Source organism: Penicillium argentinense, assembly GCF_028826775.1.
Source record: "Penicillium argentinense strain IBT 30761 chromosome Unknown utg000002l_segment0_segment0, whole genome shotgun sequence".
Taxonomy (NCBI): Eukaryota; Fungi; Ascomycota; class Eurotiomycetes; order Eurotiales; family Aspergillaceae; genus Penicillium; species Penicillium argentinense.
In genome coordinates, this window is record NW_026622661.1 from 514,384 (window position 1) to 539,459 (window position 25,076).

Sequence of the window (25,076 nt, forward strand, 5' to 3'; positions counted from 1 at the left end):
TGCACGAACGCATCCTCACACCCAATGTGATTTGTGGATTCGATTTGTCATCATGATTCACCATAGCACGAAAGTACTATGGCAAATATGTATCTCGAAGAGTTGCCCGGGTCGGCTGAAGGTATTTCAGGCTTGATCACACTCTGCGAGTTCAAATCTCCTGACTACGAGAACCACAACAGCAACCGATCGAACACAAACTTCAACACCACACAGCAAATATGCGAAGCCTCTGTCTCCACGCATACGGTAACTACGCAGAAGCAATGACAAAGAAGATGGCCATAATTATCAAACACTGCGGTCCGAAGGGAGTTTTATTACCTGAACGGAATTGTGTAATGTCCACTTGCTCTAGGTACCATCAACCTGCATACAAACAACAGAATACAACAAGAAGCTAACAAGTCTTTTTTAAATAGACTCTCCGAAGGCGGCGGCCCAATAATACTGCTGGACCCAGTTCTGCGACTACAAAAGCCTCCGCACCGCGCACGACTACATCCATAAGTCGTCCTTGAACAAGTCACCTTCGATGGCTTCATCAGCTTTAGCCAAGGCATCTCCCTAATGACAGCTTACCTCCTCGAGCAAAGCGACAACTACACAGAGAAACCATTACCAGTCTACTTCGGTATTCTCTGTTCCTCCTCCCCCGTCCTGCTGCAGAAGTGGAACACAGCAAGGATCTAGTGGGACCTCTCCCAGAAGAACAGGGGAAGCTCCGGACAGGAAAGGACCCGAAAAGACGCGGACAGCCATGCTGGATCTAGCGAGTATGCTCGATGTTATGGACCATGTTATACAAACGACGAGGAATGGGCTCTTTGATCGGGATTTTTTGGATGTTCCCTATATCCTGGGCTCGGGGACGTACAAACCACGTCTTTCTATACCCACACGTTACATTCGTGGGAGGTAACAAACCTAGAACCCCGAAAGCCTCACTGGCAGCCCGGCGCACCTGTGAGTACCCGCCCTAAGTTCTACCTTCCCTTCTCTCCTCTGTTTGGCGGGTTCCGGCGAAGAGGACTCGGCTGGCTGCGATCATGAAGGCAGTCATCCATAACTTGTCTATTCAACCACGGTGATGAGCAGAACTTGCACTTCCCCTCTGAGGATTTCTGCACCTTTTTCTCATCATGTCTAGCTTATAGACTCGGGCATGGAGAAGGATGTGCGTTGCTGGTATTGCATTTAAAAGGCCTTCCGTAGGCGTGAGTTGATGTATCTCTCTTGCTGAACAGTGAATACACGTGGATGAGGTGGGCTGCCTCGAACGCCTCAGAGAAACTTCAAGGTAACGAGTGGCTTCCCACGGACTATGTACAGCATCACGTCGACAGGATAAGAAGTATTTCCAAACACAAAGGCCTAATCTACCGGCTCCCTCTTAACAACTTCCCCCGCAGTCGGCTTCCTCGCCCAAACCCTCCGCCTTATCGCACATCAGCACACGCACAACACCCACGACCAAAAGGGTAAACTCACGCATAACCATACCCATGAGTACTAGTACTCTTTATCTCCTTCCTCACGCCAGCCAAATAAACCTGCACCTCCTCGGGCGACCACGGCTCAGGGGCGCCAAACTTCGTCAGCAGCCACATAGCATAACCCTCGAGCCCGGAAAGCCAGTGGAGATAGTTCAGCTGGCCGGCCTCCTTCAGCTGCTTATCCTTCGGCCAAGGGCCCAGCGGCACTTTATACAGGTTTTCGTGGACGTCGACAAAGCCCGCTTTCTCAATGGCGCCTCTCATTGTCTCTTGTGTTTTCAACGAGCGCCCTGCGCGTGCGGAGCAGCCGATGAAGTTGTCGCCCCAGCCTGCTAGTAGGCTGTCTGGTTTGAGGCTTCCGTCGTCACTATGCAAGCGGACGTCGAATTCCATTTGTTCGAGCCAACCGCCTGGGGTGAGGTTTCTAGGTTTGCGAGTTAGTGTTGATGCACCCACTAACGTGGGAATGTGAATATGGAGGGTGCGTACTCGTAGCACTTCTTGTATAGCTCTGCCCAGCCTTCTTCGTCAAAGGCGCCGAGCAGCTGCCGGATGTGGATGAAGTCGAATGACTCGCGCCATGTCCATTCTTTCAGGACGTCATCTACTTCAAAGACACAGTTTGGTGGTATCCAGGTAATAGGGGGTGGGGAAGACGTCGACTCCACGGACGGTTGCTGTTCTCATCAGCATTGCTTCTGTCATTTTTGAATTCCTGGGAATGTACCTGTTGGGTACCAATCGGCGGCATCACTGGGATGATCAGCGTGGTCTGGCGATCCGTGACATTGCGAGACTTACACTGCCCATGATCCCTTGCCTGTGCCAATGTCGAGGATGTGCTGCAAATTGTGAGTAGCGAGTTCCACTGGGAGAATAGGTTCCTACCTTGGGTTTATTGCCAATGGGAGCTCGATGCAGGGGGTTTTCTCGGTGGTAGTCGAGTACTAGGCACACCATGTGTCTAGGTCTGTCAATCGACCGCCTCGGAGCGTGTCTGGATGGTACTTCTTACCCATTCTCTTGTGCCTCGAACTGCTTCTCATCGGAAGGGCTCCTGTAATCAATTAGCCAGGCTGAACAAAACAACTTCCAGCACAATTTTGAGAAGCTCACCAATAATCATCCTCCTTCAACGCCTGGTATCTGCTCCAGTCAATACCCTCCACGTCCCATCGCAGGAAATCACCTACCTCCTGCCGTTCTCGATTCTCCCCTGCGCAATCCTCGACGCAATGGAAGTCGTATCCCTACCATCGTCAGCACAACGCGCCAAAACCACGGATAATAGACCATCAACCCACGATTCAAAGTCCTTCGGCGTAAACTCCTTCTCGCGAGTAAAGTAATCGGGATCCTAGACGCATAAGCCTCGACATTTTTCCAATTTCGATCTGATACACCTACGACGGAGATCTTAATATCGTCCGACATGTCAGCAGAGAGTGGTAGGAGAAATGATGCGGGATGGCGGATGAGGGGCAACGGATCGGCCCTGGGCCCACCAGGCTGAGCAAGGATCAAATAACTCCGTCGAATAAAATGGCAGTGTAATGGATCCAGTCATGAATAACGTTACCTAGGTAAAGTGAATGTGCGCGAATCTATGACTGATCGAAAGTGATGGAATATGCAAAGAATTGTGTCTGTCATGGCCTGCGATCCACTTGCCTACAGACACAGCAATCAAGTGAGTGTGTTCGGTTTAAGGCCAACTAAGTAAGCAGGGATTCGGCGGGGCTGAACAGAGCTTAATGGGGTACCAAGTGGTGGAATTGTATGTAATGGATTATTTGCAGATGTTAAAAATGCTAAACAAAGCATCAGTGCCGGCTGAAAGAAGAGCGACCCCCTATACAAAACCTCCACAACAACGCAGAGCTACACTAAAACGCTTCATAGATATCCACATCAACAATGTCACCCCCGCCCCGTCACCTGTAACAATCCCAAAACCTCCCCCATCCTCTTCCCAGAGTACTCAACCCCCAGCACAGCAGGCGTCTTCGCACTCTCCTCATAGAACACATGTAAACTCTGCCTCTCACCCTCCCCACAAAGCACCGGCGCCTTACAAAGATCCGGGAAAGAAAACACCTCCTTCTCCGGAGCCGTCGCCCAAAGATAATAAAGCGAGATGCTCTGCAGCGACACAAACCCACCCAGCGCACTCAGTACATCGGCCCAGTTATCGTCCGACGCGAGGGAAACATGGTACAAAGTCAACGCGGACAGATTCCCTTTTACCCGGGTGAGTATGTTCAACAAGTCATTTAAGCAGGCCGAGGTGCGGAAGAGCGCTAGTTCGGACAGTTGCGTTAAGGACGCTGACTCGGCGATTTCATGCATGAATTCGCAAGCAAGGTCATGCGAGCCCAGGTTAAGTAAGAGCGTTTTTAAACTCGTCGCGCTTAGAACGAGTTCCAACAAAAACCCGAAATTATCAAGCGTGAGGTACTGCTCCAGCGAGAGCTTCTGCAAATTCGCCCAGACGATCTTAAACTGCGGCTGTCGATAAATCATTTTCGGAATGCGTCGCATATCCATGATGAGTGTGCGGGAGTACTTATTTGCGTATATCAAATGGAACGATGACACAGGCAGTCTCGCCTCGACGACAAGCGCAAAGAACACGGCTACTGCGTCGGTGACGGTTACGTGTTTCATGTCCGGGTGGCCTTCGGGGTATCGGCACACAATAAAGAAAGATCGGCACTTAGTCAGGCGGGTTATTAAATTATCGCGTAGGGTGCGGATTGCGTCGACTTCCAACGGTGCAGAGAGAGGACCCCAAGTGTGTCGGGACCAGATGAGGCCTCGTCCGACGCCGTTCTGCAGCATGAATGCTAAACACTGGATGTAGGGGCGGAGTGCGACATTTGAGGACAGTGCGTTTATCCTTGCGAGACTTTCAGATGAGAGGTCTGTTTTTATTGTGGCGAAGAAGCGCCGGGCGAAGAGGTGGAAGGTTTTTGTTTGCAGCGCGCGGCAGACCAGCCGGAGGGAGAGGATGCTTTTGTCGTCTGTGTGTTGCGCGATGAGTTCTGTTAGTTCGACGGCGAGGGATGGGAGGTGTGCTAGGTTCTTTGGTTTTGGCTTCATGGTGCTCAACACTGATGTGAAAGGTTGGGATGGTATAGAAGAATATTCTCCAAGCTCAAGTCATGACGAAAGTGTAGCTGTGGAGCTTCCCCAGATTTGAATCGCGGGATTTCCGGGGCTACCCCTCATCTGCTCGACTCGACGCCTGCGGAGATGCCCGGATGAAATCAGCGATGGCTGGGTGGCTGACGGCGCAATGTGGGGAAGGATTGGAGAGGGTGGGGATATGCCAGAAGCATGTGGATGCCAAGATGAATGGGCAGCTGACTGCTGACAAGAAAGAAATCTAGTCTTTATTCTATCAAGTTAATCTGGTAACCCGCCGGACGGCTATGTATATACCCGGGCCAAATTGACCTGGTGTCACAAAGAGAACGCTGTGCTACGCTGTCCCAAGGCATAAAAAAAGGGCACGACTAATGCTCCAAATCCGCTGCAAACTTCTTCCACATCGTACATCGCTCCCTCTGCGCCCGGGGCACCTCCTCCATTTCAGTTTTGTTGGTCTGCAGCTTCAGACGCTGTCCTGTCCCATTTCCCCAGGTCTCCCAGACGGGCGCATTCGCGTTACGGAGGGTATTCGGATTGAGCGTTTTGATGAAACTGAGATAATAGTCCATCGTGATCGGGATGATCATCTGGTTGATATTCGCGAAAGATAGGGAGGGCGAGTTTGTCTGTCCGAGCCCGAAAATCGCGGGTAGATCCAGGACATGCGGAACGCCCTTGCCGGCGGCGATGTTGGTCGGGTCTTGGATGTTGAAGCGGTAGTTCCAGACCTTGTCAGAGGAAAAATAACTCGCCATGCTGGCGGTCATTAGATTTCCGGGGCAGGTAAAGGTTGCTTCGCCGTATGCTGCGGCAGCGGAGGGGAAGTATGCTGCGTGTTTTGGCAAGGGGTCCATCAGCGGGTACACCTTGTTGATCCCGCGCAGCTGGGCCTCGTTGAGTTTTGGGTAGTTGTTTTTCATGAACTGCGAGACTTCGTCGGCGGTGCTGGCGTTGTATGCGAAGAGGGTTCCTTCGTTGGTATCGTCCGTGACGATCAGTGGGACGTGGACGATCTTGTCTTGCATGAATGAGTTGTATAGACGGTCGCTCACGAGATCGCCGTCGACCACAGGCAGGAAATACCAAAGCGGTTTGGGAGTGCTGCTTCCACCGGGGAAAGGCTCGTCGACATCGTATTTCTGGAGGGTGTCGATATCCGCCGAGCGCAGGCACGCCAGAGAGTCATCGGCATCGTCGCAGCCAACTTGCTTGACGAAGCGCTTGTACTGAAACTCCATCTCGCCCACCGTACGCTGCGTCGGCCAGAAAGTGGACTCGGCCACGGCTCCAATGAACAGGTTCTTGTTCTCACCACCATGCGCGGCGAGATGAAGCGCGACAGAACCAGCACCAGCCGAGTCGCCATGGATCACGACATGATCCGGATTTCCACCGAAGAGCTGAATGTACTTCTGCACCCATAGCAACGCCTTCCGCTGATCGAGCAGACCGACATTTAGATCACCGTTCTTCCGAACCTCCTCGCCAGCAAGAAACCCGAGTGCACCGACACGATAGTTGAAGTTGACGAAGACAATATCATGCCCAGAATGTTTAACGACATCGCTGCCGTTATAATTGCCGTTGGCGTTATTAGCATACCCACCGCCCTGTATAAAAACCCAGACCGGCAGACTAGAATTCGAGGACGCATTCGTCGGTTTATAAACATTAAGATATAAACAATCCTCCTCCTTCTCATCCCCGACTGAATCGCCAGCGCCGGGACAAAGTGGGCCATTCTGTTGCGCACAGGTCAGGTCTGATTCCGAACGCGTACCAACCCGTCAAGGGCAGGACAGCAACCTACCTTCGAAGCATCCTGCAATTCGGAGGTATCTTCTGGATCCTGCGGTCCTCGAAACCGCAGCTCCTCCAAAGGCGGCTTGGCAAAGCGCATGCCCAGGTACTCGTCGACACCGTTATACAGGGACACCCCTTGGTACCGCGCGTACCCCAAGTCCACAACAGACGACTTTGGCAGCGGGTGTGAGGAGGTAAGCACGCCGGCCACGACGCCGGCAATTACCAGCAACACCATAAAAATGGACATGGCGTAAGAATATCGGTTGGACCTATACGAAACGAAATTGAGATCAGATCGCGATCAATCGGGAAGGTCTTGGCATATAATGCGGCCGTTAAATTCAGGCAGCAAACGGGTGACTCAGCTGCGGTTTGGTGCCTGAGGAAGCGGTCCTGCAGAACTGCGGGCTGCTCCGAGGTGACGTCGAAGGACTTGCAGCTGGTGCTCATGCGACTTACAGGACATTGCGTTTGAGGCGGTACCAGGCGGTGATCTCGACTTTCTTGTATTTACCGCTGGTAAAGGAGCGTCGGGTCCAGCATTCGTGGCCGCATTGCGCTTCTTTCCACTCCGCGGCTGGAGGGTAGGGTGATTTGTCGAAGTTTAGTCGGTAGGTATAATATATCTCGTGCTTTGAGGATGCCTGGGTGAAGGTCCCCTTTTGAAGGCGGATGGTGAACGTCTTGGGGAGGAATGCGGCATCCCTAAGCCGGGATTCGTTCAGATTGCTTCGCGTGGAATGTGTCCAGGGGACAGGGCCTTCACGCCTGGTCAGCGTGATTTCGATACCGATATGTGAAGGTTTTCCTTTTCCACTGCTGTTGTGTTCATGGCTTTTGTCTAGACATGCTGGGTTGAGCGCCTTCCAGTCGAACTCGGCCGCGATGACCGCCGTCTGGTTGTCGCAGTGCCGGATCTGGGCAGGGAGTCAGTTGCTATCATCCTCAGTGTCGGCAAAAGGGATGGCTTACATCGCCAGATCCCTCTTTGCGAAATTCAATCTGGTTGTTGTCGTGGTCTGCGGTCCAGGAGTCGGACGTGAGGATATCCAAGACGGTCTGCTGCTCGGTCTGCTGCTCGGGCGGGGGTGGCATCATCCAACCCCTGTGCACATTGCAGGTAGGCTCTGCAGGGCAATATGTCTACATTGATGTCATTAGTATCGATAAGGATATCGTGTTGCTGGCGTGGTGAAAACGAATGGGGTCGACGTTGACGGGTGGATCGCACGAGGCTGATCTTGACTCGATTCGTCAAGCCAAGATGGGGCTGTGACGTTATGGCTCTACATCATCAAACACGCTTCATTTCCTTCACACACCCAGTACGAGGAGAACCTTGGTCAGGAAAATGCTTCGAATTTTATTCCATTTGCGTGGTAAATTATACATGGGGCATTAATCGTACAAAAAAGCAACACATCGCTCATCAAATCGTAGAAATACATTTAGTAGACATGGTGATGTCTACTACGACCATCAGTACCATGCATTCGGCGAGTACCAGCAGCCTAGATAGTAAAACTCATTGGCAAATACTCTAACGAAATAGATACCCGCAGTCCTGTGTAACACTTACCTTCACGGCCGGCCGATGCATCAAACTCCCCTTCAGCTTCAGCATAGCACCGGAGAGTTTATCCCCGAGGGTAGTCTTCCGACGATGATGCTGAACCGGCCTGCCCACACCCCAGTGACGCTTCGTAGTGCGGTGGGAAGAGGGGCCATGGCGGGTGGTTGTAGTCTTCGTCTTGACTGTCTTGCTTTTCGCGTTTGGACCACGAAGGCGCGTCATGAGAGTTGGCTTCGAGGAGCGGGTGGTTGTCGTAGCAGGGCGACGACGGTGGAACATTGTGGCAGATGGAGGACTTGTAGTGTCAAGTAATTGTAAGTGATGACTGATGAGTTTCGTTGTAGGGACGAAGTTGAGAAATCTGTGGTCTGTCGGGAGGTTAGCCACAATTTATACAACCACATCAAACACTGACGACGCGATCGCATCAGTGGTGTATAGGGTCGCGCGTATGCCAAGCGCCATCGTCGTCTAGAATGGAGATGATAGGTCCTCTACTTGTAGAAGGGTGTGTGGCGCTTGTTCGGGACGTCATCCGTAGCATGGTCGGTGCTAGTCGCCTCCGCACGGAGTAGATTAGCAGGCTGCGATGTCGAATGGTGAATACCGTTTGTGGCTGGTGGCAGGGATCGACGTGGCTTGCAGGGGTTTGCTGGTGATACCCTGGTTGTGGTATTTGATAGGGCCGCCTATAGGGTAGAGTGATGTCATTCTAACTGTGCTGACCGAAAAATTAGCTGTAGGTCGGTTGTTTCTTCAAAGCTGGGAATTGAGAGTCGTCATTACCTTCCAGGGTTCAGAAGCAAGTTTCTGCTTGTTGGAAAGAGCTGAGAGTGTTGCAAGGAATACTGGTTGCTTTGTTTACTTGTAGGTCAGCAGTTAGTCCACGGCAGCCGCAACAATGCAGGGAAAGTGATATGGCAGTTGAGACACCTTCTCGCAGATGGCCTGGTCCTTCTCCACAGTATAAATCACGCCAGTGAACAAGACAATGTCAATACGGGGGTGCTCGGTCATCATGGGCCCAAGGTTATCACCGCCATTCAGGACCTGCACCACACCGGGCGGAAAACCGGGGGCAGCCAACTCACCGAGCTTGGGGGAGCAGTGTGGTTCCCACGGGGATGGTTGATGGGATACCGATGAGATTTAGTGGTAGCGACAAGGCTGGGGGCAGGCAAACTGACCGGGACGAGCGTCAGGTGCACAATGGCGGATAGCGGGTGAAAAATGGGAGTCAGGAAAGGGGCACATACAACACCTACAGCCCACTCTACGATAGAAGCCCACAAATAACACCCAGGAGGCTCTCAATGTCCTGAGTTGATTGCTCTCCATCTGCTTTTGTAGCAATGCCCAACACAACAAGAGGATGGACAAAGAATACTCATTGGATCAACAGCCTCTTCCTCTCCAAGCTCGGATGACTGACTCATAATATGATGAAAAAAAGTAGAAGAATCCCCAGAGGGGAAGTGCTAAAAATTATGCTTCGTGGTCCCCCGAGGGTGACTGAACAGGCGACTACACGCGCTGTGCAATGCGGTGGACGACCTGGTCTGCCCTCATGACTGCAGCCCACCCAAGCGTAAGTGTGATACTTGAAAAGGAGGGGGAAAAGTGAAGGAAAATTGGCCGGCAGGTGATATTTATACCTGAGGACAATCTGCGCTAGTCCGTTTCTGGCGGGCCTGGTTGCCTCCCTCATTAGTTTAGTGAATGTGTTTACCCGGTTTGGAAATTTTTCAAAACAGCGTTAGACCTTGTGGCACAGGTGCCGTTCGTCCTTTTACTCTATTATGAATGAAGTGGTTTACAGCTTGACCTGTGGGCTTTGACAAAGTATAATGCCACTTGGTCTATACAACGACATGCATCGCCAGTCCGGTGCTGATTTCCATTTTTGTATCTGATCGCTCAGTGTCAGACATCAAACAGCAAAACCGTTCCCTACGAATAGTCACGGAGAAAGTTGGCAGAATTTGCTAACCCTTCTCTTTTCGCAGCTGCAATACTTTCCTGTTATCCGAGCCTCTAGGTACCTGCGAACCCTTGCATGAACCGTCCCCTCGAGCATTCGAAGCTTCCAGCTGTCATCCAGCACACCCGAACTGTCTATTCCCCCCTTGTTTGGCGGTTGAACAACACGCTCGCTGTAATGCGTGACGAGACTGTCCTTGATCTTGCGAAGGGAAACGAGACGCTGAGCAAGTCATCCGTGGCTCAGAGCAGCAGCGTGAGACTCGCTATATAGTCCAATGGTACGCAATGTGTGGTAGACTTCGATCCTAGGAAGACAATACTACTCGAGCAATGCGATTGACCGAGTCTGGAATCGTACCACAAATTTGAGTTGACGAATGTTTGTACGGTCTCTCTTACCTTCAAAATCGTGGCCCAGCTCAGCGTCTGCGGCTGTGCAGCCTGGAGAATCCATGCGCGTCTCGTCAATCATTGCGTCTCTACGTATTTCATAACACCCAATGCCGCTGCCCATGGACGATGACAGGACCCAGGGGTATACAGCTTGTCAACACTTCACCTACTCGCACGGACTCTAATACAGGACTGCCTCTGTATGCAACACCCAGGCAAACCACCTCCAATACACAGGAGAGATAAAGGTGAGGCACAATACACAGAGTGCAGCGGTTCAAGATCAAATACATCTTCTGTCCCTTCCACAGAAGCCTCTCGTCTACCACTACCATATCTGCTTGATAGTACGCAGACTGAGTGGTCAAATTTTAGTCGGGTATAGTACGCCTAGATCATAAGAGCAACACATTTATATAAAGTAAGGAGTAATTGAACTGACCTTGGATCATTTACTATGCCTGTATTGCCTCATCCATTCCATTCTCGTATAGCAGTCTCACATCTTCGTAGATCCACATCATGTCCCCAACCTTAAACTACTATACTATCCCAACACATTCCTCTTATGTAAACCACCTCATAAGCACCCCCACTCTATCTGGAGTCAAGGAATACGCATCATCCACAGCGACAGGCATCGCCCTAGTACACATATTCCTCGTTATCGTTGCCGTCATCCAGCCGCTGATGTCCGCCAAAGCGCTTGCGCGAAAAGAGCTCCCGGAATCCGCTCTTGATCTTCTTCAAGATACGCCTTGACTGGCTGTCCTTACGCTCAACAGGTTGTGGTCCGGGTCTGGCGGTGGTTGTGATGGGGGCTCTCGTCGGTGCGTGATGCTTGGGTTGTCTGAGGATGCGCGAAGGGCTGTCGGTATCGTGTTGAGGTTTCTCGGGGGTAAGGTGTCGTACGCTCCTCTTTTCCTCGAGAGATTTCCACCTTGGGAGTGCGGGTGAGTCTGTGCTTTTTGGCCATGCTGATGGCTGCATGACCGTTTCCGAGATTATATGGACAGGAGGTGATGGCAGTAGTGGGAGGAGTGCTTGATGATGGATCAGATGCAGTCTTGTATTGTGGTTGATTGGGGACTCGGAGATGCCAAAAGTGTAGAGCTGCTCGATGGCAGATGGAGGCATATGCAACAGGCCTCTCATACAAAACAAGATTCTCTATTATAGCGGAATCAGTGTAGACAGCATAGGGGCTATCGAGCTGCGGATAATACGAGACACAACAAGACCACTGAGCACTACTCCCACAGACTCTACAGACTCTTCTCCATACCCGGGTCACTGACCCAAGGAATGATGAAAAAGGAATCCCCAGAGGGGAAGTGCTAAAAATTATGCCCCCCAGCCCCCCGAAGGTGACTGAACAGGCGACCACACGCGCTGTGCAATGCGGTGGACGACCTGTGGTGGACTGCCCTAATGACCGCAGCCCACCCAAGCGTAAGTGTGTACTTGAAGAGGAAGAAGAGAAAGGAAGGGAAAATAGATCGACGGGTGATATTTATACCTGTGTTGGAGCACCTGAATAGTCCTGCACCTCATACCTCTGTTTGACCGTGTCCACGACACGGGGCGCCCCCCTTTTTGTTCAACAGGTTATGAGCCCGGCCTGTTCTCTTGCATGGTGCAGGTTCGACCCTGAGTTCGAGCGATTCTTTTCCGTCATTTGTCACATGTTTCATAAGTCTCATACAGTGTCCGCTGGGCCCTTGAGCCGCCTTTCCTGGCCCATCCTGAGAGTATGGGTGCAGACGGGGCGTGTTGGAGCACCTGAATAGTCCTGCACCTCATACCTCTGTTTGACCGTGTCCACGACACGGGGCGCCCCCTTTTTGTTCAACAACCTGTGGACTGGAGTTCGCGCTAGTCCGTTTTCGGACGGCTCAGTCACTGTAGCTTGGTATACACTCGAGGCAGGTATGTGGGTCATGCCAGATCCCTCAGGACAGTCTTAGGTCATTGGATGGTGGCCGTTTCGATGCTCGAGTCTTGACTGAAGGTATGGTAGAATGGTGGAATTTGAGCGTATACCAATCATCAAAGACTTACCAGAAGCCCTGAATTTGAACTTAGCTTAGCCTACGTCAGGACAAGGACAAATTTAGAGACAGGAATCATAACTGTCTTATTATACACTACACTACCTCCACTTTTTTTTTGTACAGGATAAGAGTCACAACCAGTGCAACTACTCAACAGGCCACCGGCCCTTCATCTCCCCCGACAAACCCGCCCGCTCAACAACCTCCCGACTCCTCACTTTCGCTTCCTCAACAATCTCCTTCTCATCCATCGTCAACAACTCCCCATTCTGAACAAGCACCTTCCCATCAACAACCACAACATCCACATCACGTCCAGTCGCAGTATAAACAACCGCACTAGCCGGATTAAACCACGGCTGTGCATGAATGCCTCGCATATCAATGGCAACAAAATCCGCCTTCTTCCCCACCTCCAGACTCCCGATAGAATCCTGCAAACCCAGTGCCTTGGCCCCGTTAATCGTTGCCATCTCTAGAACAGACTCCGCCGGGACGGCGGTCGGATCGTATGAGATACTCTTGTGGATAATGGCGGCGAGCTTCATCTCCTGCAGGAGATCACAGGTGTTATTGCACGGCGCCCCGTCCGTTCCGAGACCGATGTTCACGCCTGCTTGCTGGAGATCAGGTACACGGCAGATTCCAGAGGCGAGTTTGGCGTTGGAGGTTGGGCAGTGCGCGACGTGCGTGCCTGAGCTCGAGAGGAGCTTGATGTCTGAGTCGTCGAGGTGAACCATGTGCACGAGAACGGTGCTGGGACTCAGCAGACCCACAGAGTCGCAGTAGGACATTGGTGTGTGCGAGACGGAAGAGAAGAAGTCGCGGTCTGCTTTGACTTCGGCGCAATGCATGGTGACTGGAATACCCTTTTCGCGGGAGAGGGCTGTCATTTCTTTGTACAGTGCGTCGGAAACACTGATCCAACATTAGCAGGTGTGATGAATATTCGAGGGAGTGGGCTTACCCTCCCGGCGTCCTAGCTCCAAACCACACACGAATCCGATCATTCGCAGCCCCATTCCACTTCTCCCACATCTTCAGCGTACCAAACAGGGAAGTCTCACGATTCTCGACTAGACCGGGGTGCATAGCCCATGCGTCGTCCTTTGCGTACTTGGCAATATCCATAACGATCTTACCAAGACAACCACGGATACCAGACTCCTCGACCGCACGCGCAAGGCCATCAAAACCATACCGATCAGCGAACTACAGTCATCAGCCTCCACAGCCTCCCCACCCTCCGGTGTTCGAAAGGATCACATACCATACTCTCCAAGAAACAGGTCGTCCCACTCTTCAACATCTCCCCAATACTCAGACGCGCTGCCGCATACCCATCCGCCTCCGTAAAGTTCCCCTGGAGCACCCAAATCCGCTCACAAAGCCACGACACGAGCTCGAGGTCATCGGCCGTACCACGCAGAAGCGTCTGCGCAGTGTGCATATGCGTCGAGATCAGACCGGGGATGATGATGCGGCCGGTTAGATCGAATTCCTGATCACCGAGATACCGCTCTTTCAACAGGTCTGTCTTGCCGAGGTCTGCGATCGTATCATTTTTTACGTAGATTGCGCCGTCGGAGATTATGCGGCGGGTGCCGTCGATTGTTAGGATTGTTGCATGCGTGTAGAGCATTATGACGAGTTGGTGGGTTGCTTCAGGTCAATTGAACTGGATCGATACTTGATTGCTTTGTTGGTTCAGTCAGGGATGTGGCCGTTCTTGAATAATTTGTTATACTCTCTTGGAGCTGACGCAGACTTGCCCCGCGCTAACTTGGCGATCATCCCCTCTCGATCGACTTCATCTTCAGGCTGTTGGAGAGCGGAGACCGCCGACCCCCACGGGACCCAAGAGGGGCTAATGGAGATGTGATAAGATATGCGGGCGAGTGCGGGTTCACCAGATATATCTTCTAGTTGAATGCAAAGCGGGACCGGCCGTTAGTTTTTCATAGACGGAGGTTAAGTTTAAATCATTGCAGGATGTCGGCGGTCGTCAGAGCTAGTGTCAACTGTATATTATCATGCAATCGTCTATCCCACCATCTATGTACAGAACAGGAAATGCGAAGATCAGTATGGCCAGGTCACAGGTATGTACGCAGATACTCACCCAGCGCCATAATAGCCATCGCCTGGCCATACGGCATCGAGGTAAGCGGAATATCCTTGTAAAACTGCAGATTCGGACCCATGCCAGTACCGAAGCTGGTATTAAGCAGCTCACCATTGGCATCGATATCCTTCACAACAGCCTGAATCGCCTTCTCAGCAACAGGGGCATACTTCGCGCTGATGTAGCGTTTCCGCACAGCCTTGAGAATGCCATACGCGAAGCCTGCAGTCGCAGATGCCTCAAGGTACGAGTCGGGGTGGTCAAGGAGCGTATGCCAGCCTCCATTCTCCGCCTGCACACAAGCCAACGCCTCAACCTGCGCCTCGAGCGTCTCAACAAGATGTTGACGGATCGGGTCCGTGGACTCGAGATCCAGCAGCTCAATAATCTCCGGAATAACAATTGTTACCCAACTATTCCCGCGCGCCCAGCGCGCATCCGCATAATTGTGACCACCATCCTCAAATGTCCACCCATGGAACCACAACCCGGTCTTCGTATCGAACAGGTACTTAATATGCGTGAGGAACTGCTTTTTCGCCTCAGCAATATAATGTGGCCGATTCAGCAACTTGCCAATTTTCGCCAGCGGCATAACAGTCATCATGAGCGTATCATCCCAGAGCTGCTGGTAGTTTTCCGTGAGGTAGGTGATATGCTGCATGCCGCCGTACTTAGTGCGAGGGAGATCGTGCATAGCCCATTCAGCCCAGGCGTCGAGCCAGGGGAGGTACGTCACGTTGCCCGTTTTCTCGTAGACGTATGCGAGCGTCAGGAAGGGCGACATGGTGTTGATGTTCTTGGTTGTGCCTTCTGCGAAGCGCCCGGCGAACCAGTCTTCGATTATCCTGAGCAGCTTCTCGTCGCCGGTCATCTCGTAGTATTTCCAGACGCCGTAGAGGCCAATGCCGTGTGTCCATTCCCAGCCGTGCCAGGATTTTGTGTCGATTATGCGCCCGTCTGCGAGGGGCATGAGGAATTGGCCGGATTCATCTTTGATGTTGACGAGGTTGTCGATGACGAGCGTGATGAGCTTGTGGATTTCGGTGGCGGGGAGTTTGGTGGCCATTATGCTGTGAGAGAGGTGAGTATCGCACAGCTGCCAGTGCTTCTGAAAGTGTTAGAATCTCGTGGCCATATTCCAGCTCCAGCTCTCCTAAATATTGCCCAGCGATGATTTGCGGAAGAATTGTGGCGGCGGGCCTCCACCGTCCCCGCGCCTGCCAAGCCGGCCTCGGGCGAGTAACTGCCGAACTCCTCTCTAAATCCCCTAGCGTGGCTAGCAGTCAGCTCTCTTTTGCGCTAAGTGTTGCTGGCCGACGCTAAGTGAGTGACCAAGAAGTCTAAGCGAGCACCGCCTTCGGGAGATTGCTTCCCCGGACTCTGACCAGCGTGGGGTCGGTCTCGGTGGACGCTCGGTGGAGTAGACCGAGATTGCAGCTGGGAGGCCTATCCGCGCCAAGCAACCGGGGAGAATGCAGCCAGCGCGGGGGTGATTGGTTTGTTCGTGGGGAAGATGGTTTGATGGCTTGAGAGAAGTCTTTTACGGTGGCAGCTGGTTGGTCTTGTGGTTTGACGGCTGAATGGGCGGGAAAATGCGTTCACTCACTTTCCCTTGGCAGGTTCCTTGTATAAGGAGGGATGGCCCAGTTGGGCTCGTATGTTGTTGCATCTCGCATCGCATCTGATCTGCAGAGTCTTTGAGCTGTTACAATGGGTCAGAGCAGGCCCACTTCGGAGGGACATGATGGGCTCGGTGTGGAGGAGGTGCAGCGCACTTCTCTTGAGATGAGTGATCGCAAGGAGATCGATGTCAAGGCGAAAGAGAATATTGACCATGTTGAGCGTGTCCTCTCGCCGCCGGATGATCTCCAGAAGGAGGATATGGATTTCACACGTGTCGATAAGGAGATTCAGATGTATGCTGGACGGGGGCAGGTCGAGATCGACGAGGCTACCAACAAGCGCCTAAAGAAGATGATCGACCGCCGCGTGCTGGTAATTATGATCTTGACCTACTTCCTGCAGGCGTTGGATAAGGGGACCATGTCCTTTGCATCGATTATGGGCATCAAGACAGACGCGGGCCTCGAGGATGGCCAAAAGGTGTGTTCGCGAGAAAATCACATACAGACAAGAATAAGTGCTGACTCTGCGGGCAGTACTCCTGGCTCACAACTTGTATCTACATCGCCGTCCTCGTCGTCGAATACCCAACGAACTGGATCATCCAGCGCGTTCCCATCGCCAAGTATCTCGGAATCAACATCTGCATCTGGGGCGGCATTCTAGCAATGCACGCAGCATGCCATAACTTCGCCGGTTTGGTCGCCGTCCGCACCCTCCTCGGTATCTTCGAGGCTTGCTGTCAACCGACCTTCGTCCTGCTCTCGTCAATGTGGTACAAGCGTGAAGAACAAGCCGCGACCGTCACATACTGGTACGTCTACCCCTGCCTTCACTCTCAACAACCTCTTAACATTGCTATAGGTACATGATGAACGGAGCCCAACAAATTGTCGGCGGCCTCCTCGCCTATTGTTTTACGCTAATCGGTGGCGACAAAGCCCTAAAATCTTGGCAAGCTCTCTTCCTCTCCTACGGCTGTCTCTCAGTTCTGTGGGGCCTCTTCGTAATTTGGTGGATGCCCGACTCCCCCATGCGAGCCAAGTGCTTCAGCGAAGAAGATAAGCACCTAATGGTCGAGCGCCTCCGCTCCAACCAAACCGGCATCCAAAACAGACAATTCCGCGCATACCAGATGTGGGAGGCACTCCGGGACCCGCAGACCTGGTGCTACTGCAGTATCCAAATCTTCACAACCCTCCCGACAAGTGGCCTGGGCGCCTTCGCAGGAATCATCATGAAGAGCTTCAACTTCACGACTCTGCAGAGCCAGCTCCTCGCCATGGTACTGGGATTCTACATCATCGTCATCCTGCTCACCTCCGCCTGGCTGGTCAAGCGTTTCCAGCAGAATCTGCTCGTCATGCTTGGTTTCGTCATCCCGTCGTATATCGGTACAATTGTCCTCATGACTGTCGCCAACACCACGCTGGCGACTAAGGTTGGACTGCTGATTAGTTACTATATCACGCTCTCCTTCTGGTCTGCGCAAACACTGGCCTTGTCGATGGTCTCCCGGAACATCGCTGGACAGACCAAGAAAGCTACCGTCGTCGCTTGCACCTTCATCTCCTGGGCTGCGGGTAATGCGATCGGGCCGCAGGTCTTCTTGGACTGGGATGCGCCGAGATACCATATTGCTTGGAGTGTGCATCTGGCTTGCTACGCTTGCATGACTGTCGCTGTCATCTTCCTTCGGTTCTACCTGATCAAGCAGAATAAGAAGAAGGATGCGATTCTTGCGGAGCAGGGGCTTTCGGCTGCGGATCCGAATTTGATTCATGCTTTCGAGGATAAGACGGACCAGGAGAATTTGAATTTTAGGTATATTTATTAAGAGGGTATTGGGGGTTATTGCTTGTTGTGCTTTGGGTTGTGTGCTGCCTGGGGAAATATATACTTGAATTTTGTTTGCTCACCTTCTACCGATTGCTGAAGTTGAGCGCCGTGATTCTGCTCACGTGGCTAAGTGTATTGGTGCATCTCCTTGGAAACCACGAAGGCGACGACAAAAGTGGATAAGTTGGCACAATCCAATCTTGAATGATAGGAAATGATGCACCTAGAATCGTCCACGACGTGCGTGCCTTTGTTCGCGGTTACCTCGTGAAAGCCAGCCGCACCTGCGATCTTGTACACGTTCCATTCTTTGAATGCGCAGTTCTGGAATCGATGTTGAACTCTTCGCCGCGGCTTTCGGGATGGAGGAACTGTTTAAAGTCACGGCGTCCTCCTGGCCTGACGAATTCTTTGAGGTAACCGTATTCTTCTAGGTAGCCGTATTTTTCATGACTTTGCTCGTTGATGCAATATTTTTTTTTTTTTTTTTTTCACTTTCGGAGTAGTGGTATCCCGCTTCGGGGAGCCTCACGCGCAGGTGGCTTGGGACGTGTTTGGCAGTTGACGCAGGCAACACCAGGTTCATCGGCGTTGGATCTGGGGCCTGATGAAGAGCCAACACGTGCTCATTTGGCTTCCTGGCGGGGGAATAATGACTTGGTGGTCCGGATCGATGGGCATTGTCTCGCAAGAGGTGTTTTACGGGAGGTTCCTCTCGGATCGGCATCCGGCTCGTCGTTGAAGAGGAACGGCAATTTCAGTAGAACGCAGTCCTCACCCTCCTCCCACAATTCAGAGCTCATAGCGGCACAGTGTGGCACTGATGTGATACCGAGGGTAGAGGGCTGGAATCCCTTCAGATCCTCTTATTGTTCAACTATTGAGAAATACGGCAGTAATGAAAAGGTGCTTGGCGGCTTCCTTCTCCAGCAGTGACTGGAATGGTGACTCGGCAGTTGAGAATCCAGGACCCATCGTGTACGTGAGCAGCGGGACTCAAATCAGGGCTGATTTTTTGATGCGTAGGGGGATGCAGAAAGTCGGTGAGGGTGGAAGGGAAAAATCTGAAATGGACGCGAAGGGACCTTTGTGGGCAGGTGCAACACGTCCAGGCTGCAGCGGAGACTTCCGTGATAGCCATTCTAAAAGATACAGCGGAAATGCATAGAAGACTTACTTACTAATACTATTGGGGAAAATCCTCGAACCCGGAAATGATAAATGAATTGACTTTCTTCAAAAGTAAACAAACTCTCGGCGGCATCGGTGAACAGAGCAGCATCATGGATAATGTTGTAACGCACGCGGATTGTCGGCCTCCATGTTGAACGCGCTCTGAGTCTAGTTCCAGCCATGGAAAAGCATCCCAAGGGATCTCCTGGATTCGGCCTCGAGTGTAAGAATTCAAATGTCAGTATCAGCAGAAAGATTGTGTTTGAGCGATCATTATCTCTAGATTTGCAAACGGCTGCCCGAGATTCCTCACAAAGGGCGTGCAACCAACAAGTCGTAACTGTTAGCGAAAATATTCCTCGCAGAAAGGGTTCTGGAAGGCCCAGCTTTTGATGGTTTGCTTTGTCTAGTATACTCAAAAATACAGGGGTCGTACAAGGCAGGAAGGACTGGTTATGAACGACCATCATCCTCCTCTCACTTTCCGCAGGTCCCTATCATGTGAACGGCACATTGCGACCCCCGTCCACGAAAGCAATACTTGGATCTCAGCACCATTAATCTCTTCTCCAAGCTCGAGTAATTTGATCCAGGCCTTGATGAAAAGATGATGAGAATCCCTAGGGGGGAAGTGCCAAAAATATGCCTCCCAGCCCCCAGAGGGCGACTGAACAGTCGGTCATCGCGCTGTGCAATGCGATAGAGCTTCTGTGGTGGACGGCCTTCTTGATCGCGGCCCACCCAAACAAGGTATATATGGAGAGGGAAGAAAAGGTGAGGAAGTTTTAAAATGGACGGCAGTTTTCATACTTGGTGTGTGCGGCGCTAGTCCCGTTTGGGACGGAGGTGGTCTTCAAAATGGCAGGCGCGAAGCAGTGTAACTGCCTGGAACAGTAGTCAGAGCAGTATCTATGAATCTCCTCTCCAAGCTTGAGTCGCTGACCCAACACTTGATGAAAAAAAAAATGTAAGAACCCACGAAGGGTGTGCCAAAGAATACGCCCCAGAGACCCCCCGAGGGTGCCTCAACAGAGTATACACACGCGCTGTGCAATGCGGCGATGCCCTGTGGTGATCCACCCTCACGACCGCGGCTCACCCGAGCAAGGTATATTTAAAGAGGAAGAAAAAAAGGAATGGAAAATTTGCCGGCAGGTGATATTTATATCCGTGAGCAGGCTGACGCTAGTCCGTTTCGGGATGGTAGGAGTGAATGGAATATGAATACTTTGTGCCTTAGGCAGGAACTAGGCAGAGGCACCTGGCAATTCTCTCAAAATTATGTGATAAGATGGCCACAAGAAAGGTAGAGGAGATAGAAGTGGTTTCTGATAGTCCGGTGAACGTCCTAGACAGGTTGTTCTACGCACGATTAAATACAGGAAGCATTCATTGTTGAACAAACCTCTGGACACTCACTTCATTAGTCATAGTTTCTGTTCAAATCACTGAATTTTGGACTGGTTCAAATAATCTTTTCTTTTTCCGACGCCAACATTGTAATCACACATTGACAAAGCGGTTAGTATCTATGGCCTTTCCGAATAAAGGGTCACTGCTGAGATCACAGCTTAAAAGTGTTTGAATATTCAACAGAAGAATTGCCATCAGATCGACATGTACCGCTTAATCTACAGCGCAAGCAACATCCACAAATACAAATTTATATCACCAGGACATATAGCTAATTTTTACCTTGTGTGGAGAACATTATGAAGCTTAGGAATGGATTGACACTCACGAACCAGCAAAGGTCGACACGAATGATGCAATTACCTTCTCTAAATAACACATTGCCCTCAGAGCTGAACCTCAAATCTCTCCCGACCACAGTTGCCAGGCAGGTACCCACGATCTTCGCTGCACGGTTGTAGAACCTGGATGACAGTTATCGGCAAGGACAGCCCGAAGAACCCGCTACGTTTCAAGTACGATTTAGACATAGAAAAGCCGGTAGTAACACCCCCGTCGATAGAACCACTTTACCTCGTGGTGCTCGAGGTTTTCTTCAAGGTAGCAGGCACGCCGTTTTGTTTCGACTGTAGGTATATCGCATCTCAGTTTATCCAAGCTCGGTCAATCTCTGCGTCGGTGTCATACCTGTACCCTTCAGTAAATGCCAACGTTGGCTAGGTGGGGGGATCATTCTCACCCGAAACACCACATCTGCGTTGCGGGATCACTCCACTGGTTGGGACTGTGGGAGAATGGCCGACCTTCAACCTCTGCCTCCATCGCCTTATCTCGCTCTTGCTGGGTAGGTCCATCGGGAAAATGCCACAGCTTGCTGTTGAGCAAACTGGCCTCTTGCATTCGCGAAGCGCGTTTGATTCGTACATTCTCGAAGATCGACAGTGCGAGCGGAATCGAATCCTTGCAGGAGATCTTGTCGATGCTGTTGGCGAGGGCGACTCCGTCTTCGACTGCGATGGCGGCTCCTAGACGACGTTCACGTCAGCTAGGCTGTATCCTATTAAGAGATTTTGTGGGAACGTGCCTTGGGACATGTAGGGGATCATGGAATGGGCTGCATCACCGAGGATAACCAGCTTTCCAGCGACCCAGCGTGGCATGGTTGATCCGCTGTACAGGGGCCACTTCATCGTCTTGTCGATCATCTGTGTAAGTCGCATGAGGCTATCTTCATTAGCCTTGTAGTCATCGTCAGGGGCTTTCAACAACCACCTCCCCCCAAGAGCTTTGCTAGGATGCGCGACCAACTTACACTGGATCCCAGCCCCTGAACTCTCTGCGAATACTGTCGAGAAGTGTGTACATGTCCTGACTCCATTCGGCAGGATCTGAAGGGTCCGCACAATTGAAGACCATATTGAATGACTTCCCTGCACCGATGATGTATGTCATGACATGCTTGTTGTCTCCCAGCCTGAGTATTCCCCCACGTCTATGTCAGCATCTGGCATACTTCGCAGAGATAGGAGCTACTGAGTGACTAACCACAGGTTAAAGGAAGGCTTTTCCAGCAGCCAAGATACTTGAGGATCATTTTTTACGTGTTCGACATCGACAACGGTCCGGTACGCGACAAAGCCAGTCCGTTTTGGAAAATAATCGTCATCGCCTAGAATAACTTTCCGGGCTGACGACTTCAACCCTTTAATTAAGGCAATGTTAGATATTGTGGCAGAAGAAAGAGGCAGGCAGTACTCACCATCCGCAGCGACGACAAAATCCGCCAGAACAGTCGATCCACTCTCCAGCGTGAGACTTGGCACCTCGACATCGTACGAAATAACCCTCGAGACCAGCTTGACAGTGACACCCAAGTCAACGGCCAACCGATGCATCGCTTCATGGAGATGCGCGCGATGGATTACCCAGTACGGAGCATCAAACTGCTCTCGAAACTCAGGATATAATCTCGTTTTTCCGATGACTTTCCCATTTTGCCATCGGCGCATCAGCACACTTCCAGGCTCAGTGACATACTTCTCTAGGTACGGCCCGAGTCCCAGATTCAACAACAAGCGTGTAGAATTCGGGGGAATTTGAATGCCCGCTCCGACCTGCAGGGACTTAGTCTTGGTCACAAATTTTGGAGACGGTGCAGCTGTCGCCATGTACATACCTCTGCCAGTCGTTCTGCCTGCTCATAGATTGTTACGGTGTGCTTCTTGCGCGCTAGCGCAATGGCCGTGGCCAGCCCAGCGATGCCAGCACCCACGATCGCGATGTCGAGTTGAACAGTACTATCATTGCCTTCGTTGGTAGATTTGGTGGACTTCTTATCAGCGTTCCGGAGAAAGTGAAGGCAGTTGCTTGGGTAAGACGGCGACTACCGCGCAGATCAGCAATTGTCCCGGCACTAACGCCCAATGGCGAGGAATCGTCGCTAGTAGATCAAATTGTCGACCTGGAAACACGGAACTCACCTTGAGCTGAGCATCTTCTGAAGCAGTCGACATAACGCGAGTGTGGAATTCGACTTTCGTAAGGGATACGCGGTTCAGGTCTCGTTTTGGCTCGTTTTGATCGACGGTACAAAAGAAAAGCTTTCAGCAGGCTCTGTGAGCTGCACAACCGAGTTCGTTAAATTTTCATGGCCTTTTTAATAGGTTGGGGCTTCTAAGCCAGACGTATAATGGTCAGGAGATGCTGATGGAAGGGGTGAAACTGATGGGGGCGGACAATGCGCAGGAAGGGATGACGATCTTTACGTGTTTCAGAGCAGAGGGGGCACAATACGCATTGAATTACTTCGGCAATTGGAGAGGCATAGACAGACAAATGGCTGTCATAATCGAACATTGACCTATTGGAGACGGATTCGTGCTGTATACTAACATTTTACTCCCGCCCTATCAGGTCAGTATCGCTTGTCTTGTCAGTTCCTTCCTCATCAGCAGACTCGACTTGCCCAACCTCCCCTCCTCCGCTCGTATCTGGAGTACTGGCGTCGGACTCCGTTGAATTTGCAGTGGTATTGTTATCCCGGGCAGTGGTAGCTTTCTGGGTCGGCGCAACGGTCATGGGCATGATATAGTCCAGTCGTTGGCGGATCTGCTGTCAGCGTCAGAAGTCGGTATTTCTGTCTCTTGAATTGTATGTGACGATATGGGCGATGTAGAGGATGAGCAACTCACGTTGTTAGTCGGAGTTTTCGGTGTCTTCATACAGTTCTATTCGTAGAATGACGTACTGTTGATGCACACTTTCTCCGGGCGACAATGCGGCAGACACCGCCGCGACATCTTCTCGTAGACATGTCATGTAGTAATGTTGCCTAATATCGATGAACTACGTGAAATACCTTACTTCTGTATTTCTGGTAATAAATCTAACCACGCACTATATCTTGTAATCATTCTTTGATCAGTTACAGCGGCCCTTAGCTGCCTCTGGATAAACCACTGTGATATTTGCATTCGACCTAAGATTACATGCGCAATCAGTATTTTGACAGGTAGAATAGGCTGTTTTGAATAATACAAGTTTCTAATGCACACCGTAATTACAACACATTCTACTAACCATGACTTTATTCGTGAACAATCATCCGATCGGTATAACAGCAGTGCAAGATTATCTATCTTCACTGACCACTAGGTCTCGATAACAAACCACAAATATTTAGGGCACTAAGCCTGCCCTGTATTCTGCATAGGCTATCCCAATCAAACTGCTATCAGACAAGACACTAATCAGCCATCAAGCGCGTGATTTGGAACATCGTGGCCAGGTCACCGGGTGAAGGCATGGCAGGTGCATGTCTATAGATTTGAACCGGTTTTTGATGACGTGATTCTGATAGAAGCTACCAGTAAAGTTGAATAGCCCTCTAGGGCTATTATGGATCGTCCTGTAGATAGTAGCCCAGATCCTGATTATGCATTGAATCTCAACTCGAATTCAAATATCATATTCATTGACCCTGTGGCTACTAGGGACCGCCGTACCTGATCAAAGTCTCCACAATTTTTTTCATTTTCTATAATTCAACTGCTGGCTTTATGGCTGTATTGTGCTTGTTTTGAGAATTTGACACTTGCATCTTGCAGCTCATGATCGTTTTTTTTTCGTGACAAACTTCCTCAATTGCGTTCTATAACAAAAAGATAGGTGCATATTACGATAAGGGTGTCGCATGCCTTGGGGCCTGTTTAATCCACTTCCATGTATTCTCCAGCTTCGTCTCTTTTGTTGAGATTTGGATACGATGAAGCACTGAATATTGAATAAGGGCCTGCTAGACAAATCGACCTTGATGGAATTGAACTTGACTGTATCGTGTTAAACTGTCTACATACATTCTGGGGGTATTTATCCCTGAACGGGCGGCAAGCCCCTGACAGTAGTAAACCCCTATTATCGGTCTCAATCGGAATTCTTCCATG

General features: G+C 51.1%; 12 protein-coding genes across 12 annotated transcripts; 1 reads left to right on the forward strand and 11 right to left on the reverse strand.

Annotated features, from left to right (window-relative positions):
• Positions 1-1,374: 1,374 nt before the first annotated feature.
• Positions 1,375-2,930, reverse strand: N7532_001079 (uncharacterized protein; the record flags this gene model as incomplete). Its single annotated transcript, XM_056613573.1, has 10 exons — positions 1,375-1,438; positions 1,492-1,920; positions 1,986-2,173; positions 2,224-2,249; positions 2,298-2,338; positions 2,512-2,553; positions 2,613-2,642; positions 2,690-2,746; positions 2,801-2,853; positions 2,904-2,930. The coding sequence occupies 10 exons, from the start codon at positions 2,928-2,930 to the stop codon at positions 1,375-1,377; spliced, it is 957 nt and encodes a 318-aa protein (XP_056478614.1).
• Positions 2,931-3,416: 486 nt separating this feature from the next.
• Positions 3,417-4,598, reverse strand: N7532_001080 (uncharacterized protein; the record flags this gene model as incomplete). Its single annotated transcript, XM_056613574.1, has 1 exon — positions 3,417-4,598. One exon carries the CDS (start codon positions 4,596-4,598, stop codon positions 3,417-3,419), a length of 1,182 nt encoding a protein of 393 aa, XP_056478615.1.
• A 416-nt stretch (positions 4,599-5,014) lies between these two features.
• Positions 5,015-6,702, reverse strand: N7532_001081 (putative carboxylesterase; the record flags this gene model as incomplete). Its single annotated transcript, XM_056613575.1, has 2 exons — positions 5,015-6,391; positions 6,460-6,702. The coding sequence occupies 2 exons, from the start codon at positions 6,700-6,702 to the stop codon at positions 5,015-5,017; spliced, it is 1,620 nt and encodes a 539-aa protein (XP_056478616.1).
• Positions 6,703-6,910: 208 nt separating this feature from the next.
• N7532_001082 (uncharacterized protein) lies at positions 6,911-8,307 on the reverse strand (the record flags this gene model as incomplete). The annotated part of the gene is made up of 2 exons (XM_056613576.1): positions 6,911-7,160; positions 8,012-8,307. The coding sequence occupies 2 exons, from the start codon at positions 8,305-8,307 to the stop codon at positions 6,911-6,913; spliced, it is 546 nt and encodes a 181-aa protein (XP_056478617.1).
• A 215-nt stretch (positions 8,308-8,522) lies between these two features.
• On the reverse strand, positions 8,523-9,045 carry N7532_001083 (uncharacterized protein; the record flags this gene model as incomplete). The annotated part of the gene is made up of 2 exons (XM_056613577.1): positions 8,523-8,717; positions 8,962-9,045. 2 exons carry the CDS (start codon positions 9,043-9,045, stop codon positions 8,523-8,525), a joined length of 279 nt encoding a protein of 92 aa, XP_056478618.1.
• A 2,004-nt stretch (positions 9,046-11,049) lies between these two features.
• On the reverse strand, positions 11,050-11,541 carry N7532_001084 (uncharacterized protein; the record flags this gene model as incomplete). The annotated part of the gene is made up of 1 exon (XM_056613578.1): positions 11,050-11,541. The coding sequence occupies one exon, from the start codon at positions 11,539-11,541 to the stop codon at positions 11,050-11,052; it is 492 nt and encodes a 163-aa protein (XP_056478619.1).
• Positions 11,542-12,604: 1,063 nt separating this feature from the next.
• N7532_001085 (amidohydrolase) lies at positions 12,605-14,100 on the reverse strand (the record flags this gene model as incomplete). The annotated part of the gene is made up of 3 exons (XM_056613579.1): positions 12,605-13,376; positions 13,426-13,670; positions 13,729-14,100. 3 exons carry the CDS (start codon positions 14,098-14,100, stop codon positions 12,605-12,607), a joined length of 1,389 nt encoding a protein of 462 aa, XP_056478620.1.
• Positions 14,101-14,554: 454 nt separating this feature from the next.
• N7532_001086 (glycoside hydrolase family 88/105 protein) lies at positions 14,555-15,652 on the reverse strand (the record flags this gene model as incomplete). The annotated part of the gene is made up of 1 exon (XM_056613580.1): positions 14,555-15,652. The coding sequence occupies one exon, from the start codon at positions 15,650-15,652 to the stop codon at positions 14,555-14,557; it is 1,098 nt and encodes a 365-aa protein (XP_056478621.1).
• Positions 15,653-16,296: 644 nt separating this feature from the next.
• N7532_001087 (uncharacterized protein) lies at positions 16,297-18,046 on the forward strand (the record flags this gene model as incomplete). Its single annotated transcript, XM_056613581.1, has 3 exons — positions 16,297-16,689; positions 16,746-17,023; positions 17,074-18,046. 3 exons carry the CDS (start codon positions 16,297-16,299, stop codon positions 18,044-18,046), a joined length of 1,644 nt encoding a protein of 547 aa, XP_056478622.1.
• A 628-nt stretch (positions 18,047-18,674) lies between these two features.
• On the reverse strand, positions 18,675-19,023 carry N7532_001088 (uncharacterized protein; the record flags this gene model as incomplete). Its single annotated transcript, XM_056613582.1, has 2 exons — positions 18,675-18,911; positions 18,940-19,023. The coding sequence occupies 2 exons, from the start codon at positions 19,021-19,023 to the stop codon at positions 18,675-18,677; spliced, it is 321 nt and encodes a 106-aa protein (XP_056478623.1).
• A 2,346-nt stretch (positions 19,024-21,369) lies between these two features.
• Positions 21,370-23,147, reverse strand: N7532_001089 (uncharacterized protein; the record flags this gene model as incomplete). The annotated part of the gene is made up of 7 exons (XM_056613583.1): positions 21,370-21,659; positions 21,719-21,858; positions 21,947-22,108; positions 22,180-22,336; positions 22,394-22,748; positions 22,811-23,017; positions 23,115-23,147. The coding sequence occupies 7 exons, from the start codon at positions 23,145-23,147 to the stop codon at positions 21,370-21,372; spliced, it is 1,344 nt and encodes a 447-aa protein (XP_056478624.1).
• A 382-nt stretch (positions 23,148-23,529) lies between these two features.
• Positions 23,530-23,947, reverse strand: N7532_001090 (uncharacterized protein; the record flags this gene model as incomplete). The annotated part of the gene is made up of 2 exons (XM_056613584.1): positions 23,530-23,745; positions 23,882-23,947. 2 exons carry the CDS (start codon positions 23,945-23,947, stop codon positions 23,530-23,532), a joined length of 282 nt encoding a protein of 93 aa, XP_056478625.1.
• Between the last annotated feature and the right edge of the window lie 1,129 nt (positions 23,948-25,076).